This window comes from Neoarius graeffei, chromosome 24 (assembly GCF_027579695.1).
Source record: "Neoarius graeffei isolate fNeoGra1 chromosome 24, fNeoGra1.pri, whole genome shotgun sequence".
Lineage (NCBI taxonomy): Eukaryota > Metazoa > Chordata > Actinopteri > Siluriformes > Ariidae > Neoarius > Neoarius graeffei.
The window spans coordinates 1,879,881-1,898,617 of record NC_083592.1 but is presented as its reverse complement, the minus strand read 5'-3'; the positions used below and the strand labels follow the sequence as shown (position 1 = coordinate 1,898,617).

The 18,737-nt window shown below is 46.0% G+C and overlaps 1 protein-coding gene and 1 long non-coding RNA gene across 2 annotated transcripts; one reads left to right on the top strand and one right to left on the bottom strand.

Annotated features, from left to right (window-relative positions):
* Positions 1 to 1,811: 1,811 nt before the first annotated feature.
* LOC132872397 (uncharacterized) lies at positions 1,812 to 10,749 on the top strand. The gene is made up of 4 exons (XR_009651433.1): positions 1,812 to 1,923; positions 6,842 to 6,896; positions 9,357 to 9,455; positions 10,343 to 10,749. It is a non-coding gene; the product is annotated as an uncharacterized LOC132872397 (long non-coding RNA).
* Positions 10,750 to 11,587: 838 nt separating this feature from the next.
* idua (alpha-L-iduronidase) lies at positions 11,588 to 18,620 on the bottom strand. Its single transcript, XM_060907708.1, has 15 exons — positions 18,511 to 18,620; positions 16,570 to 16,735; positions 15,597 to 15,737; positions 15,357 to 15,439; positions 15,154 to 15,261; positions 14,965 to 15,060; positions 14,700 to 14,875; positions 14,427 to 14,606; positions 14,119 to 14,335; positions 13,739 to 13,960; positions 13,536 to 13,657; positions 13,340 to 13,465; positions 13,137 to 13,213; positions 12,927 to 13,027; positions 11,588 to 12,754 (listed from the first exon to the last, which is right to left on the bottom strand). Exons 2-15 carry the CDS (start codon positions 16,701 to 16,703, stop codon positions 12,654 to 12,656), a joined length of 1,884 nt encoding a protein of 627 aa, XP_060763691.1. The 5' UTR covers positions 16,704 to 16,735; positions 18,511 to 18,620; the 3' UTR covers positions 11,588 to 12,653.
* Positions 18,621 to 18,737: the final 117 nt, after the last annotated feature.

The following is an 18,737-nucleotide window of genomic DNA, read 5'->3' as shown; positions in this document are numbered from 1 at the left end:
TTTACCTGTTTACTGAAACATATTCAAGTTATAGTTATATAATGGACATGGACATAAAGTCCAGACTTTCAGCTTTCATTTGAGGGAATCCACATTAAAACTGGATGAAGGGTTTAGGAGTTTCAGCTCCTTAACATGTGCCACCCTGTTTTTAAAGGGACCAAAAGTAATTGGACAATTGACTCAAAGGCTATTTCATGGGCAGGTGCAGGCAATTCCTTCGTTATGTCATTCTCAATTAAGCAGATAAAAGGCCTGGAGTTGATTTGAGGTGTGGTGCTAGCATTTGGAAGATTTTGCTGTGAAGAAAACATGCGGTCAAAGGAGCTCTCCATGCAGGTGAAACAAGCCATCCTTAAGCTGCGAAAACAGAAGAAAAAAACATCCGAGAAATTGCTACAATATTAGGAGTGGCAAAATCTACAGTTTGGTACATCCTGAGAAAGAAAGAAAGCACTGGTGAACTCATCAATGCAAAAAGACCTGGACGCCCACAGAAGACAACAGTGGTGGATGATCGCAGAATAATTTCCATGGTGAAGAGAAACCCCTTCACAACAGCCAACCAAGTGAACAACACTCTCCAGGAGGTAGGCGTATCAATATCCAAATCTACCATAAAGAGAAGACTGCATGAAAGTAAATACAAAGGGTTCACTGCACGGTGCAAGCCACTCATAAGCCTCAAGAATAAAAAGGCTAGATTGGACTTTGCTAAAAAACATCTAAAAAAGCCAGCACAGTTCTGGAAGAACATTCTTTGGACAGATGAAACCAAGATCAACCTCTACCAGAATGATGGAAAGAAAAAAGTATGGCGAAGGCGTGGTACAGCTCATGATCCAAAGCATACCACATAATCTGTAAAACACGGTGGAGGCAGTGTGATGGCTTGGGCATGCATGGCTGCCAGTGGCACTGGGTTACGAGTGTTTATTGATGATGTGACACAGGACAGAAGCAGCCGGATGAATTCTGAGGTATTCAGAGACATACTGTGTGCTCAAATCCAGCCAAATGCAGCCAAACTGATTGGTCGGCGTTTCATAATACAGATGGACAATGACCCAAAACATAAAGCCAAAGCAACCCAGGAGTTTATTAAAGCAAAGAAGTGGAATATTCTTGAATGGCCAAGTCAGTCACCTGATCTCAACCCAATTGAGCAGCATTTCACTTGTTAAAGACTAAACTTCAGACAGAAAGGCCCACAAACAAACAGCAACTGAAAACCGCTGCAGTAAAGGCCTGGCAGAGCATTAAAAAGGAGGAAACACAGCGTCTGGTGATGTCCATGAGTTCAAGACTTCAGGCAGTCATTGCCAACAAAGGGTTTTCAACCAAGTATTAGAAATGAACATTTTATTTACAATTATTTAATTTGTCCAATTACTTTTGAGCCCCTGAAATGAAGGGATTGTGTTTAAAAAATGCTTTAGTTCCTCACATTTTTATGCAATCATTTTGTTCAACCCACTGAATTAAAGCTGAAAGTCTGAACTTCAACTGCATCTGAATTGTTTTGTTCAGAATTCATTGTGGTAATGTACAGAACCAACATTAGAAAAATGTTGTCTCTGTCCAAATATTTATGGACCTAACTGTACGTGTGTGTGTATATATGTGTGTGTGTGTGTGTGTATATGTGTGTGTGTGTGTGTAAAAGAGCTCCGAGAATAAAAACACAAATCTGAGTGAAATTATGGGATTGTCGTTAAACGGTAGTATTTCAGCGCACTTCCGCTCCGCTAGAGGGCAGCAGTGTTTACATCCGGGGATTTTTTTTTTTCACAGCCAGCGGTGGCGTTGAAGGAAAGCGTCAGGATTTTCCCATAATCCTTTGCTGCAGCTTGTGTCTGACCTCTGTGCGCTAAGAGACGGAGAGAAATGGCGCCTCCTGTGCAGGTTTCCCCTCTGATTAAGGTCGGGTATTAACTCTCACTGAATATCATCGCGGGCTGGAGTGAGGCGAAACACACAGTACATTCAAATACGGCTTTACTGTTCGTGTTATTACTGTGAGGCTCAGCGCTAACAGCTAAGCGCTAACAGCTAAGCGGTGCTAGTTGAGGGTAAAGGGGAATGTGTGTGTGAGAGAGAGAGAGAGACTCACTGCTGGAGTGGGGGAGGGAGTGTTAATGAGGGGAGTTGTGTGTTAATGAGGGGAGTTGTGTGTGTGTGTTAATGGAGGGGAGTGTTAATGGAGGGGAGGGGTGTGTGTGTGTGTGTGTGTTAATGGAGGAGGGGAGGTGTGTGTTAATGAGGGGAGTGTTAATGGAGGGGAGGTGTGTGTGTTAATGAGGGAGGTGTGTGTGTGTTAATGAGGGGAGTGTTAATGGAGGGGAGGTGTGTGTGTGTTAATGAGGGAGGTGTGTGTGTGTTAATGAGGGGAGTGTTAATGGAGGGGAGGTGTGTGTTAATGGAGGGGAGTGTTAATGGAGGGGAGGTGTGTGTTAATGGAGGGGAGTGTTAATGGAGGGGAGGTGTGTGTTAATGGAGGGGAGTGTTAATGGAGGGGAGGTGTGTGTGTGTTAATGAGGGGAGTGTTAATGGAAGGGAGGTGTGTGTGTTAATGGAGGGGAGTAGGGTATTAGGCAGAAAAAGAAATTTACCAGTCAAAAATAATATTTTATATAATCCTGATAAGCGCCGCAGGTGCGAAGACGAGCGCCGCAGGCGCGAAGTCCCTCTAGGGGGGTCTGGGGGCATGCCCCCCCAGAAAATTTTTGAAATTTAGACTTCATTTCCTGCATTCTAGGACATTTTCAGGGTGAAATGGCGTGTAATTTTTGATCAGAAATATTGCATATTTTTACTTTGTATTTTTTTCAGTTTCACTCCTGAATGTATCAGATGTATGTATGGTGCACACATGCAAACTCCTCACCTTTCGGCGAAATTCGCCGTTTTGGTCCCAAAATAGGTCACTTGTGTGAATCGTGTAGATCCGAAGAGGTTTTTTTTGGGGGGGTAGGCAGGCTACAACGCTATTGTTGCCAAACATTTCACTTACAAGGTTACAGCCAATCAAGATAAACAGTTACTAACACGCTGCTTTTCCATTGGAGTTCTGATCAGCTGGTGCACAACCCACTGCTGGTTGCCAGTCCTCGCTTACGAATATTCCACAGATTCAGACCGCAAAGTCACCTTTTTATAGAGAGATCTGGCAACCTCATCTCGCGACTGAATCTGAATACCAATGGAACAGTTTCCAGCGCGCTCGGGGGTGAATAACCATGGGCGGATCTACCGGGGTGGCATATGCCACTCTAAAAGAAAGCCTTGCCACCCCTGCTGCTACCCCAGTTGGCAGCGACGAATTCAAAGAAAAATTACGGCCAATTTGACATTTACGTGCGCGAATTTCCAATGTCTGACTGCGGCGAATGCAGCACGAGATAACGCCAGAGATTGGTTGTTTTGGAAAATTGAGAGGCGCGAAGCGAGGGAGCCAGGAGTCGCGAGGAAAGGAGACACGGGAGGAAAGGGGTAAAAGCTGATTAACTATCTATCAAAAAATGAAATTATAATGAATGAACAGTGCTAGTATAGTTGCGATGCTGATTTTGAGAGGATAAAAATCAGGTTGGAGAAGGTTATTTAGCTAACTATACATGTAAGGCAAAAAAAAAAGTGTGTTTCCGGTAACCCGACCGATCGAGAATTTCTGCGTCGAAATTGCCGACCGTAAAGTTTTTATTACAAATTTCCCTCGATATTTTAGTGTAAGCAGCGTTAGTTTGTCATAATTTTTTGCTTCAACGCATTCAAGTTGTGAAAGAAACGATAAAAAGTAAAATGTTTTGCCACTTCTATCAGCCCTCCTGGCTGTAATGCAAATTGCTTCCTCTTCAGTATACAAGTGCACTTCCATGGCAGGGAAAAACACTACATTTTGCCGCCTATGTAGTCCCCTATTTATACAAATAGGAGTCATTCAGGATTCAGCCATGTTTTTGCTCGGTGTTTTTGCTCGACCCAAGTTCTACAGTAGGCTGGGCGAGGCCGTCTGCTTTTAATGGAAGTAGCCGAGCCTAGGACGTTAAACCATATTTTCACGTTATTTCTTGATAAGGTGTTTTCACATTATCACATGAAAATATCATGAAATTACGTGTTATGTTATTACATGATAAATATATTGTAAAAACGTGATAACTCTGTTAATATCTTTTCACGTAATTACTTGAGTCTAAGCCTTTTTTTTTTGAGTGTGGCAGCAATACGCTTCCGCAGATCATAACTCGAACTCTTGCGATATTTTTTTTATTCGTTTAAAGATTTAAAACACTTATTTTATTATGATGTGTGGTATAAAGGATTCTGTGCCAAAATACTATTTTGTAAGATGTTTACTTGTGTTAATTTTTTCGAACAAAATAAAACAAATTAAGAAAAAAAATTTCCTACCTACCGACCTTATTTTAGTATTTCATGTTACCTGAAACACACTTTTTTTTTTTTTTTGGCCTAATGTTAGCTAGGTCTGACATTAGTTTTGTGTAAAGTCGGCCACAAAAGTTAATATTGATTCACTGTCTGTCAAGGAAAACATTGCTATTGGCTGAAGCTTATGATTCAAATATTGAGGATCTTAAACATGAGTTACATCAGACGAGGAGAGGACTAGACAGAAAAAAGGGGGAACAGGAGAGTCCTACCTCTCTCATGGAGTTCACTGTTTTTGGACCCATACCAAGATGATGATGATGTTTTTTTTTTGAGTTGTTCAGGTTGTGTAAAATAGCGGTTGTCTTGCCTGTGAGCAGTGCATCCTGTGAACGAAGTTTTTCATCTCTCAGGCTCATAAAGACTTATTTGCGGTCGACTATGACAGAAAAGAGACGACCAAGTTTGGCTGTACTCAGCATTGAATCAAAGCGCACAAAAGCATTAGATCTTGATAAATTTGTGAAGCGTTTTGCTGAGCAACATGGAAATCGCCACATTCAGCTGTTGTAGGCATGACAAGTTCATGTTCTGCTCACTGGTGAGCCTTTACAAAGCGTGAGGAAAAAAACTATAAAATGTGACACTGGTGTAAATGGTTTAAATCATGCTGAACTTGAAGCAGTGTTGTTATTGTTGTTTTTTAGTGTCTGTTCTTTTGCATATACAGTATAAAACTGTCCAGAAACGGTATAGACCTCATCTGAGAATGTGTGTTCTTCGTGAACAATAAAGGCATGAGATTAAGTTTATCTGTATGAGTTTGTAAATGGCAGTCTGTGCCCTTTTGTAGTGTGTACATACTATTTGTCGTCAAACTGTGATTAAATTCAGTATATATACATGTCTGTAATACGTTGCCACCCCTCAAAAATTCCTGCCCCCCTCTTGCCACCCCATAAATATTTTTCTAGATCCGCCCCTGATTTCACATAGGTGATGTCTTTAAGAAAATTGACAGACAGGGATTGGCCAGGTGTGTCCTCTGGGGTAGGTCTGTTAGATAGCACAGGCAGTAATATATACCTTTTTGTAAATAGCCCACTGTGTTGTACACAGGGGTGAAAATTAACTTCACAAAATATCAAACTTTACCAGCCACTGACAAATAAATGGTACAATTTACCGGCCACTCAACAGTAACTTATTAAGACATGTTTATGGAAAGTTATTTTGTACTGTATTAAATTCAAGATGTCACTGGTTGCAATTTTTTTTGTAACGTAGACTACGAAATGTACTTTTGCGCGCGTGCCGTGTCCCCGTGCATCCTTCTCACCTTTTTCACCCCTGACCAGTTTGCATGCCTGATGGTGTTTGATTTGGTAACAAAAGTGAAAAGAAAATAAACAACAATGAATTGTATATAATCTTTTGATCTAGTTACAGTATTTAATAAAAAAAAACCCAACAGTATTCTATTTTACCATACCCCAATGAAACCCCCTTGTTAATCAATGTATCACACATACCTTTTCTGTCTTTTTGTGGAAAAACGAATCAGTTTTTGTCACATTCAATTTGGGGCGTTTGTTGGGATTCATCTTGATCCAGAAGAGTGAGTCAGCAAAAAAAAATGCGGTTCTCCCGCCAAGAAAGAGGAAACTACAACGCAGGGTGTTTGGCAATTTTCGACCAATCAGAATTCGCGATTTATTCAGTCCGCATGTTACAAGATTCAGTGCGGGCCAAAATGGCGGAAACGATGAAATATTCTGATTTTTCATTTCAAGTTTTCAGTATTTTTCGTATTAAACTGTGTTTCTTACGATTTGTAAATGATGGCGGAACCACACACGGACTGGCCATCGGGAGTAGCGGGAGTTTTCCCAGTGGGCCGGTGGTTCAGTGTGGGCCAGCGGAGAAAAAAAACAACAAAAACAGTTGCGCGCTGGCCTTTAATATGATAAGCAATGTTAACAGTTTCTTTAACAAACTGTTAACATTGCTTATCATATTAAAGGCCAGCGCGCAACTGTAATAAGCAATGTTAACAGTTTGTTAAAGAAACTGTTAACATTGCTTATCATATTAAAGGCCAGCGCGCAACTGTTTTTTTTTTTTTTTTTTTTTTTTCTCCGCCGGCCCACGCTGAACCACCAGCCCACCGGGAAAACTCCCGCTACTCCCGATGGCCAGTCCGTGTGTGGGCGGAACATAACTGGATTTATCGGATGACATGTGGGAGTATTCATGTGCATTATCGTCCGTTTCAGTATCCGTCTGTGTGTATACTTGCCCGTTGAAATCGGCAATCGCCCGTCAAATTTACGGGTGGACGGGTCTCTGCCTAATACCTTAGAGGGGAGTGTTAATGGACGGGAGTGTTAATGGAGGGGAGGTGTGTGTGTGTGTGTGTGTTAATGATGGGCGTGTTGTGTGTTTACAGACCGCCCGGTACTCGGCTCTGATTGTGGGGATGATCTACGGTAAAAAGCGCTATGGTGAGTAAAGACACTGCCTCAACACTCCGTCCATTACCCCGCGGGGGATGTGAGCGCTCAGCGGCTGCGGGTTTCTCCTCAGGGGCCTCAGAAGGGTGACGCGCTGCTGTTCAGGCAGGGGTTTCTGGGTTTGCTGAGGCAGCTGCGCTTCAGGTTTGGGCTTTAGCGTGTTTAAAGGAACAGTCCACCGTACTTCCGTAATGAAATATGCTCTTATCTGAATTGAGACGAGCTGCTCCGTACCTCTCCGAGCTTTGCGCGACCTCCCAGTCAGTCAGACGCAGTCAGACGCGCTGTCACTCCTGTTAGCAATGTAGCTAGGCTCAGCATGGCCAGCGGTATTTTTTGGGGCTGTAGTTAGATGCGACCAAACTCTTCCGCGTTTTTCCTGTTTACATAGGTTTATATGAGCAGTGATATGAAACAAGTTCAGTTACACAAATTGAAACGTGGCGATTTTGTATGCTATGGAAAGTGCGCACTATAATGAGAGGCGTACTAACACCTTCTGCGCGCTTCGGCAGCGCATTGATATCTGAGCTCCGTATCAATGCGCTGCCGAAGCGCGCAGAAGGTGTTAGTCAGTGTTGCCAGATTGGGCGGGTTTAGGTGCTTTTTGGCTGGTTTTGAACATATTTTGGGGTGGAAAACGTTAGCAATATCTGGCAACACTGGTGTTAGTACGCCTCTCATAGTGTGCACTTTCCATAGCATACAAAATCGCCACGTTTCAATTTGTGTAACTGAACTTGTTTCATATCACTGGTCATATAAACCTATGTAAACAGGAAAAACGCGGAAGAGTTTGGTCGCATCTAACTACAGCCCCAAAAAATACCATTGGCCATACTGAGCCTAGCTACATTGCTAACAGGAGTGACAGCGCGTCTGACTGCGTCTGACTGACTGGGAGGTCGCGCAAAGCTTGGAGAGGTACGGAGCAGCTCGTCTCAATTCACATAAGAGCATATTTCATTATGGAAGTACGGTGGACTGTTCCTTTAATGTGACCTGAGTGCTGAGACACTGACGCTGTTCCAGCGGCGCGCAGACGGAGCTGAGTGAGTTTAGTAGTGATGAGTCGTTTGCCATCGAATCTGTTTTTATGTTAAAAGCCAACTAAGATAAGAATCACTCTACCCCTTTTTCTTATTTTAAACAAACAAATGGTGGCTTTCAGTCGTATAAGAGCCCATTTTCTGACTTTACGATAGTGAACGATTTTAGTTAGCCAGTTGCTTTTGCATATTTCACACGCTGTCGCTGCTCAGTTGATGATCAGAAATGTTCATAAGCTCCCAACAGGCGCCGTCACTCTCAGTACACAGCGCCATAATTGAGAACATGCAAGGATTGTTTGCGTTTGTATTTTTTAAGATTATTTATTTGAGGTAACGGTTGGATCCAGGTGTTGTGTGGGAGGATGCAACAATGGCAGAAGTGAAAAAACCATCCTGCATCAATTCCCAAAGGACAAAAGCACAAGAAGGCAATGAATAAATGCCATTAGCCGCACATCCTCTCTGTTGAAGACTGTGATTTGTATGAAGTCTAGACCTCGGTGATAGAATACCAGTATATTGTCTTCCAGTTACCAGTAAACAACTATGCTTATTTCAGTATGATGTATATCTAGTGTTTCCCTTAATTTGTTGCTTTAAATACATCATAAATGTTTTGTAATTATTGGGAATTGTGGCAGCGGGGGTTTGTGAATGGAGGGCGAGGCTGGGTAAGGTGAACGGTGGAGTGGAAGCCGTGTGGTAAATTAACGTGCTGTTTGTGTGCAGTAAGGAGAGAAAAGAGAGCGCGGCAGAGCGGTGGCTCGTCTTTCCCCTGACTGAGGTCACGCCCGTCTAACACGTCCCTGTTTACAGTGAACGCTGAAAGACAGGCAGGCGGATTCAAGTTCAGCTTCTGATTTATTTCAAGCTTGCAAGATTACGCACAAGCCGAAGCACGTTAATGCGCTGTGCACTGCCGCACGGGTGTGACCTCAGTCGGGGGAAAGACGACCCACCACTCTGCTGCACTCCCCTCTTCTCTCCTTACTGCGCGTGCACACGGTTACACTAAAGTTCTACAGGTTCTTTAGTTCACTTTCCATCATCACCCGGATGTTCATATCCATAAATGGCAGTTTAATTGTCATGGTGACCTCTGGGATTGCTCTGTTCTTGTATCCTGTACGTCATCTGTTCGTGTGTAAACCTGTGTGTTGTAAGTTTATTACTGTTCAGTGTAAACATTCACCTCTGTAAATATTACTGATGTGTGTTGTCATGGTTACGATCCAACATGCTTCCACGGGATGATCTTTGATTTAGAGCTGTGATTCTTGTATCAGGTTAGAGATGACCTAATGACAGAAAATCCTCTCACACACCTGCCAGACAATCAGTAATGAGGATTTTCAGTTGTGATCGGTGACGGTCTTTAAAATGCATCCTGTTTGTGCAGATTACCTGAAGCCCATAGCGGCGGAGGAGAGGAGGATCGAGGAGGAGGAGAAGAAAGTGAGGGAGGAACAGGAACGCATCGCCAAACAGCTGGCTGAGGGTATGCATGTACACACGCCCCATTGGGCGTTTCCTTTTTTTTTTAAAAGAATTAATTTGAGGATCGGCTGGTTTGCGCCCAGATTCAGTTCGGTTTTAAACCAGGCTGTGGTTCTCCTGCAGTGAATTAAGTTTTTGTACGTTGTGTGAGAACCTGTGCTGTACTCAGGAACACTTTTACATGTGTAAAGAACAAACCCTCCACCCCCTCAGTACTGATTGCTTAAATGTGCACAGTAATGTTTTGGATGTTCATTGGATCGAGACTTAGTTTTTCTGAAGTTTCCACCCAGAGAACTGAACACTACTGCTGTGTAATAACGTAACGGTGGGTCGTGACCTCATCACTGTAACAGTTATAAAATCACAGGCCTCACTTGGAGAGCGTTTCCACCACACACAGCTCCTCCTGTCTGACAGAGGAAATCACTTTAATCACAGAACTGGAACCCTGAGGAGGTTCCTGTCTCATCTCTGATGGTCACGCATCTGAAACCATCAGCATTCCAACTAGATATTTCTAGTACAAGCTTCAGTTTCTGTATTTAAAATTGTCACATGACCAGAGATTTCTAGTTTGAGGTCATGTGACCACAACAATGGTAAATGTTTATCTTGATATTTCTGTAACATTATCATGGTTTCTGTCACCACTGCACTGTATACAGGGATTCAGGGAATTCTGGTTTAAAAAAAACCCTTTTTTTTTGGGCTCCATAAACATCCAGAAAAGTAACCTGCTATCTCCCACATGCCACTATTACACCATCGGTGTCCCTGTAAGGACCGAGCGCTTCATCACGCTGCTCAAATGTTGTACTGCATCACGATATCGTACTAAAAACGTCTCATCCTGCTGTGTCTCTGTCTCTGCTTTTCCTCCATCAGCAAACGAAGACACGATCCTGAAGTGAGCTCTGGAGTGTGTTGTTTATGGACCCGTTCTGGAGGTCTCGCTGTTCTTCTCTTCCTCTACATTTAATGCCTTCATACAATGAATAAGATTTGTGTCTTTAGTAAAATTTAGTCCATGACCATGTGTGCACCTGAGTGTTTCTCCTCCTCACCTCCTTAGCAGAGAGTGAGGTGTATTTACTTTCTCAACGACGTATACACACACACACAGATCTGTCTAATGTTCATCATCACCTCAGTGACGCAGTAAAGAGCTGCAGACGTGTGGATAATTTAGGGGTTTTCCCAGAAATAAAGCAACTTGTGTTTAGCGGTGGGATCAATTCACTGTCCCGCTTATCAGGAGTATTTATAAATAAATAAATTTCCCCAATTGTGAACGTTGCTGTGTGTGGTTTATAAAGGTGGGTGTTCCTGAACACTCCAGTTCCAATATCCATCAAATGAACAAGGGTTTCCAGGCAAAACAAACCTCACCCAGTAGCGCTTACGACAAATATGAAGCAAGATATTGTGAAAAACCCAGTCCCCTATGGGTCCATCTGGCTTATTAGTTTTCTGATCCCACGTCCATACAGTAAATACAGCGCATATATTTACTCTGAGGCAGGAGCCACAAAAATGAACAATTTAAAAATCACAGAAGTAAAATATACTGAGTGTCTGTACTTTATATTCTCCTCTTCCCTCTTATTTTCCAAACTGAACCCTCCAAGCCGAGGCTGACACACACACGCTGTCGCCATGACCCAAACTCTTATTTCCCGGAAATGGCCCGGCGCTAGAGCTCAGCGGAACGCACTTTCCCTCTGGAATAAGCATAAACATGTCTGTAGCATGTGAGCTAATAATAATAAATCAACAGAGCAGGGAAGTTATCATCAATGGGGTTTAAGTGGGCGTGGCTAAACCCCCTACGTGTATGTAAACGAACCAAGAAAAGCACATTGTATGCAAATGAGGCAGGTAGTGATCCAATCAGTGTGTTTGTGGGAGGAGTCTTTCTGAGGCAGACCTCCTGCAGTCTGAGCTTTTACCTTTCTGGTCACCTTGACCGGATGACCCTCAAACTCAGGGCTATTCAAATACATTTGCAGGGGGGCCAAACTAGAAAATTACAAAATTTGTAAGGGCCGGACAGACAATTGACATAAAATTGATATCAGCTAAAGGCAATTAAAATATACTATACTAAGGTACATAATATATGAAATAAAATAGGGTACATTATTCTTTTCCTTTATTATGAAATATAATGAAAAATGGTACTTTTTTAATAGATGAGGACACGTTGTCTTTCATTTTTTGGTCAACAATCATTTCGTCAACAACCGCCAGCATGCCGTCTTTAATAGTCTCCGACTCGGTGAAGGGTCTCTTTTTTCTTGTCAGTATCCACGCCACTCAGACAGATGCAATAAAAGCTCTCTTGTTCTGTGCAAAAGCCACCAATTGCACGCTGGCTTTGTTCAAAAGAAGCTACCAGTCTGTCTATTCTCCTTCGTCTCTCCTCAGAGCCCTCTCGGTATTGCTCAGAAAATGAAGCGTGTTTGTTGTAAAATGTCTCTTCACGTTGTACTCTTTGGCTACGGATTCATTGCACAATAAACACACAGGTCTATCGCTTGCCGTAGTTTGCAAAGTAAATAAGTACTTTTCAGTCCATTCGCTTTGAAATTTACGGTTTTCTCTGTCAACTTTGCGATGTTGCTTGGACAGCGCCATGTTGCCACTGCTGGAGCTGCATGGAGTGTCACATCGCGAGAATGAGTTTGTGTCACCATGGAGACGACCTGTACTCTGGTCTGTGCCAGAGCGGTAGAGAAAACTGTGCACCGCGGCAGATACGTAGATATGTTTTTTTGTTTTGTTTTAAAAAATCTGCCGCGGGCCGGATTAAATTTCAATCGGGCCAATTTCGGCCCCGGGCCGCTATTTGAATAGGCCTGCTCAAACTGTTTGAGATTCTATCGGAGACCAATGACCATCGATCCTGGAAGTTTCATGAAGATTGATCCAGCTGTTTTCCTGTAATATTGTTTACAAAACAAACAAAGAAACCCAACTGAAAACAAAACCTCACCCTGCTTACTCCACAGCGGCCCCGTAAATATCCACCAGCGGAACCACCTGACGGCTCACAGAAATACAAGGAATGTTCTGGAAAGTAATCTCAATGACTGAGCATTTAACACGATTATAAAACTCATTTATATCTAAAACACATTGTGAACAAAATCTAAACTGAAAAACTGAGTGTTGTGATGGAGTCTGTGTCCCCGTGTCAGCAGAACCCTGTGTATCTCTCCGTAGGGGAATATCGTCCCGCTCGTCCCCAGAAGTCCACGGCTCTCACTCTGTACGATCCGCACACATCCCGGCTCTCTGAGGGACAAACAGCAGGAGAAATCACCGCCACACACACAGCTACATATGGTTTCATTTCCTGTGTCTATATACTTTATGGGTTCTTATTCGTAATCCAGATTAGTTTAGAACATCTGGACTGAAATGCAGCTGTGGGAAAGCAGTGAGTGTTTAAAGTGATCCAGCTCACCTGGTGAGAAGGTGTGAGAGGTGAACACGGTGTCTCTGAAATTGATCCTCTGAAACGCAACTCCATCCTGAGAGAACTCCACCTCGTACGTCTTCACACACCTGCAACCAGAAACGGGAGATGGAGACGTGTGAAGAAAAACCCGCACGCGTCGCACCAGTGTGAGACGTTTAACACTTAATGTAAACTCAGAGCTGATGAGGATCAGACTTGGTGCTGATGTCACGGTCTTTCCACACGATCAGGACCTGGCCTTTAGTGATGGAGACGAAACGCAAACCGTTCACCTGCACAACAGGAAACAGCACACACACACACACACACGGGAAAAACACATCAGTGTTCAAAAAGTGAAAGCTTCTGTCCTGAGCAGTCCAGGTAGAGGTGTGTGTGTGTGCATGCATGCGTCTCACTTGTCCAGGTGTGTGCGTGGGCCGAGCACACAAGTGGATGAGCAGTATAGAGGGAACAGGAAGCTTCACACTCAGAGACAGAACTCCCTGAGCAGGAAGTGGGATGGGGCCGGCCGTCTGAGCGTCCTGAACACACACACACAACTACTTACAGACACCTATACATCTGCTGTGTGTGAGAGAGAGAGAGACAGACCTCTTGAGCCCTGAGCTGTGTGAGCTGTTGCAGGGTGGGGTAATCTGGGCCGCCCATCTGCCTCCACACTTCATACGGGTTACTGACAGCGTTGTCCATGTAGCGCATCACATACATCACATCTACAGCACACAGTTTCATCATCATCATCATCATCGGCACTGTGTGTAGCGGAATATAGAAGTGTGTGTGTGTGTGTGTACCGGTGTGTGTGGGGGCTCCGGTGATGTTCAGTGTGACGGTGTCCGAGTCGTTGGAGGTGCTGTTGTCTCGGCAGTTGTACAGGAGGACGCTGCTCTGCCAGCTGTCAGCAGTGCGCGTGCGAGCGTGAGAGAGTCGGGGTGTGTGGACGCTCGCCAGCACGCCCACTGAACTCTCTTCCTGCGGCTCTCGTGTCACCATGGTAACCTTCACCTGCTGCTCACCTGCACAAAATAAAGAAACATTTATCCCAGTGAAGTGAGGGTGTGTCTCTGTTTCCATGGTAACAGCCCAGCCCAAACGCAGTGTGTGTACTAAACAGTAGGTGAGTGGTGCGGTTGCGGGCGACTCCGCGAGTGTGAGGAGTGGAAGCGTGCAGCACCTAGCAGCGCGAGCAGGCCCATGGCGGTGAGGACGGGTTTGCGTATGAGCTGGACATGAGGCGTGTGCGTGTTGTTGATTTGGAAGCGGGCGGTTAGCGTGCGCTGGGTGAACTGGTGCGGATAGTAACTCAGGAACGCGTTGTCGTTGCTCAGCAGCGTGAAGTTGATGGTGTTGTTCACGTCAGCGATGAGCAGGTCCTGGTGCTGAGAGATCACCTACACAACACACACACACACACACAGCGCATGAAGTTTAAGAAGTAGAATCTCATGAACACGTACACGTATCTGAAGGCGGTGTGTGTACCTTGATCACCATGGCAGCGTAGGTGACATCAGCGCGCCACACAAGCGGTTTGTTCCAGCCGACAAGTGGATCGGCCTCGTCGTTATAAACAGGAAGTGAACGAAACAGAGGGAACCGCTGCTGGATCTCCTGCACCGTGTCAATCAACTGCTGCAGGATTGGGAATGTACCACCTCCACCCTGTAACACACACACACACACACACACACACACACACACTCCACCAAATGCTTCAGCACTGCTAAAGTACCACCTTCCCGCTATAACACACACCTTCTTGTGCAGGGCGATGTAGTGGAGGCTGTGTGTGTCGTGGCAGTGCTGCAGTAAGGCCCAGCAGTACGGAGAGTGAGGAGGAGTGTGACATGAGTCCCCCGGACCACCGAGCTTCAGATACACACTCGCATCACGCAGACCGGCTAAACACGCATCGTAGTAATTCAGGAACCCTGAGGGAACACACACACACACACACACAGCTGCAATGATACACGCCCATTTCCATTCACTGTCACCTCTTTAGTGTTGTGTCCGTTACCCTGGATCGTCATGGTGACGTTGTCGAAGTCGTGATTGTTCGGCTCGTTCCATGTCTCGAAGTTCCACTGGGAGATGATGTCCAAGCCGTACTTCTCTACACACACACACATTTTTACATGACACACCGCATGACATCATATCATCTTAGAGGTCAGAGGTCACTCTGTGTCCTTCCTGCGTGTCTCACCAATGTATCTCTGAGCTATGAGGTAAACCAGTCGCTTCCAATCAGACACCTGGGTTTTGTTCTCAAAGTCACTGAAGGTGTTGTTGACGCTGCCCATCAGCTCGAAGCCTGCAGGACACACACACACACACACACACACACACACACAGTAAGGTCAGGTTTCAGTGGTAAGTTAAAGGTGTGAGGAGGATGAGAGGTCTCACCGGGCTGCAGGCCGTTCTGCCACAGCAGCTCCATCAGCTCATCCAGGTACGTGAAGTTGTAGTGATATTCACCATTTATAATCCTGAAACACACACACACACCACTGTCCTGTTCACAGTTTTTTAGACATTTGACAGCATCGCGTCCTGCTACCCCTCCAGTTTATCCCTGTAATAAGAGTGAGTAGTGTACTGTAGAAGTGCCGTGTGTTTATAGTCCAGGTTCAGCCACACGCTCACCGTGCAGAAAGCAGCTCCAGCAGCCAGTGGATCCTCACCTGCTGCAGGCCTGCGTGTGGCACAGAGCCGATCAGCGCCAGGTTCAGCTGCTGGTCTTTACTCAGGTCATACAGGTGAGCACTGGTGTGTGGCTGTGGAGGGCTACACACACACACACACGCAGAAAAATAGTAAATCATAATAATCAGGACTAAACAGTGTGTGTGGTGGTGTTACAGTAAAATCCTGAGTGACAGTGATGTCATGAAGCAGAGACTGCCAATAATTATCTTTTTTTTTATCCATTGATAATTCCAAGTGAGACAGGTTAGGTCCTGTTGTCACTTTCGTTATAGCAGCTGTAAACGTTTATTCAAGTTAATCAAGTAAAATAATGCAAAAGCACTGGGTGGCACGGTGGTGTAGTGGTTAGTGCTGTCGCCTCACAGCAAGAAGGTTCTGGGTTCGAGCCCCGTGGCCAGCGAGGGCCTTTCTGTGTGGAGTTTGCATGTTCTCCCCGTGTCCGCGTGGGTTTCCTCCGGGTGCTCCGGTTTCCCCCACAGTCCAAAGACATGCAGTAGGTTAACGTGGGGCGGCCTTGGGCTGAGGTGCCCTTGAGCAAGGTACCGAACCCCTGACTGCTCCCCGGGCGCTGTAGTGTGGCTGCCCACTGCTCTGGGTGTGTGTGTGTGTGTGTGTTCACTGCTTCAGATGGGTTAAATGCAGAGGATGAATCTCACTGTGCTTGAAGTGTGCATGTGACAAATAAAGGTTTCTTCTTCTGACACTGGAGACTCCTTTCATAAATGTTATACAAGTGTTTCCTGACCCCAGAGAAAAGTTCAGCGTATCAGGACGACACATGCTTTAATCCCTTTATTATTACTTTAGACATTTTATCAGTGTTGAATAATGAGATCTGAACCCTGAACAGTTTTGTGGGGAATAAGATGAATAATGATTAGTGTGTGTGTGTGTGTGTGTGTGGTCTCACCAGAAGCCGGTGCTCCTCCAGAAGTGTGTGAGTTTTCTGACAGGTGTATCAGCTCTCACCTCCACATGCAGCTCCGAGCCCCAACACACCCTCATCATGAAGAGCAGCACAGCTGCAGCTCCACACAGCTCCATCACACACACAGGTTCCTCACCACCAGCTCCCTCTACACACACACACACACACACACACGTTCCTCACCACCAGCTCCCTCTACACACACACACACACACACACAGGTTCCTCACCACCAGCTCCCTCTACACACACACACACACACACACAGGTTCCTCACCACCAGCTCCCTCTACACACACACACACACACACACAGGTTCCTCACCACCAGCTCCCTCTACACACACACACACACACACACAGGTTCCTCACCACCAGCTCCCTCTACACACACACACACACACACACACACAGGTTCCTCACCACCAGCTCCCTCTACACACACACACACAGGTTCCTCACCACCAGCTCCCTCTACACACACACACACACACACACAGGTTCCTCACCACCAGCTCCCTCTATACACACACACACACAGGTTCCTCACCACCAGCTCCCTCTACACACACACACACACACACACAGGTTCCTCACCACCAGCTCCCTCTACACACACACACACACACACACACACACACAGGTTCCTCACCACCAGCTCCCTCTACACACACACACACAGGTTCCTCACCACCAGCTCCCTCTATACACACACACACACACACACACACACACACACACACACACACACACACACAGGTTCCTCACCACCAGCTCCCTCTACACACACACACACAGGTTCCTCACCACCAGCTCCCTCTACACACACACACACACACACACACACACAGGTTCCTCACCACCAGCTCCCTCTACACACACACACACACACACACACACACACACACACACACACACAGGTTCCTCACCACCAGCTCCCTCTACACACACACACACACACACACACAGGTTCCTCACCACCAGCTCCCTCTACACACACACACACACAGGTTCCTCACCACCAGCTCCCTCTACACACACACACACACACAGGTTCCTCGCCACCAGCTCCCTCTACACACACACACACAGGTTCCTCACCACCAGCTCCCTCTACACACACACACACAGGTTCCTCACCACCAGCTCCCTCTACACACACACACACACACAGGTTCCTCACCACCAGCTCCCTCTACACACACACACACAGGTTCCTCACCACCAGCTCCCTCTATACACACACACACACACACACACACACACACACACAGGTTCCTCACCACCAGCTCCCTCTACACACACACACACACACACACAGGTTCCTCACCACCAGCTCCCTCTACACACACACACACAGGTTCCTCACCACCAGCTCCCTCTACACACACACACACACACACAGGTTCCTCACCACCAGCTCCCTCTACACACACACACACAGGTTCCTCGCCACCAGCTCCCTCTACACACACACACACACACAGGTTCCTCACCACCAGCTCCCTCTACACACACACACACACACACACAGGTTCCTCACCACCAGCTCCCTCTACACACACACACACAGGTTCCTCGCCACCAGCTCCCTCTACACACACACACACACACACAGGTTCCTCACCACCAGCTCCCTCTACACACACACACACAGGTTCCTCACCACCAGCTCCCTCTATACACACACACACACAGGTTCCTCACCACCAGCTCCCTCTACACACACACACACAGGTTCCTCACCACCAGCTCCCTCTATACACACACACACACAGGTTCCTCACCACCAGCTCCCTCTACACACACACACACACACAGGTTCCTCGCCACCAGCTCCCTCTACACACACACACACACACACAGGTTCCTCACCACCAGCTCCCTCTACACACACACACACACACACACACAGGTTCCTCGCCACCAGCTCCCTCTACCCCCCCGGTGTCCCAGCCCGGTGTTTAGCGGAGTGCAAGTGCTGCGTTAAAGTGGCGCATCGCTGTGAGACTCCTCAACCTGCTCCTGTTCCTGCGCAGGATCAAAACATGACGTCATTTAAAAGCGCCGAGAGAGAATGTAACAAGCCACGCCCACTTCTGAAGTGCACTGCATAAAGGAACGGAGGGAAAAAGGCTCGGGTTTTGGGTC

What these genes read in the sequence shown, in the direction of transcription:
- idua (XM_060907708.1), bottom strand. Translation starts at nt 16,703, where the DNA reads ATGGAGCTGTGTGGAGCTGCAGCTGTGCTGCTCTTCATGATGAGGGTG. An exon ending in CTGGAGCTGCTTTCTGCACG is followed by an intron (nt 15,440 to 15,596) that starts GTGAGCGTGTGG and finishes TGTGTGTTTCAG; the next exon opens with GATTATAAATGGTGAATATC. An exon ending in CGTCACCATGACGATCCAGG is followed by an intron (nt 14,876 to 14,964) that starts GTAACGGACACA and finishes GTGTTCCCTCAG; the next exon opens with GGTTCCTGAATTACTACGAT.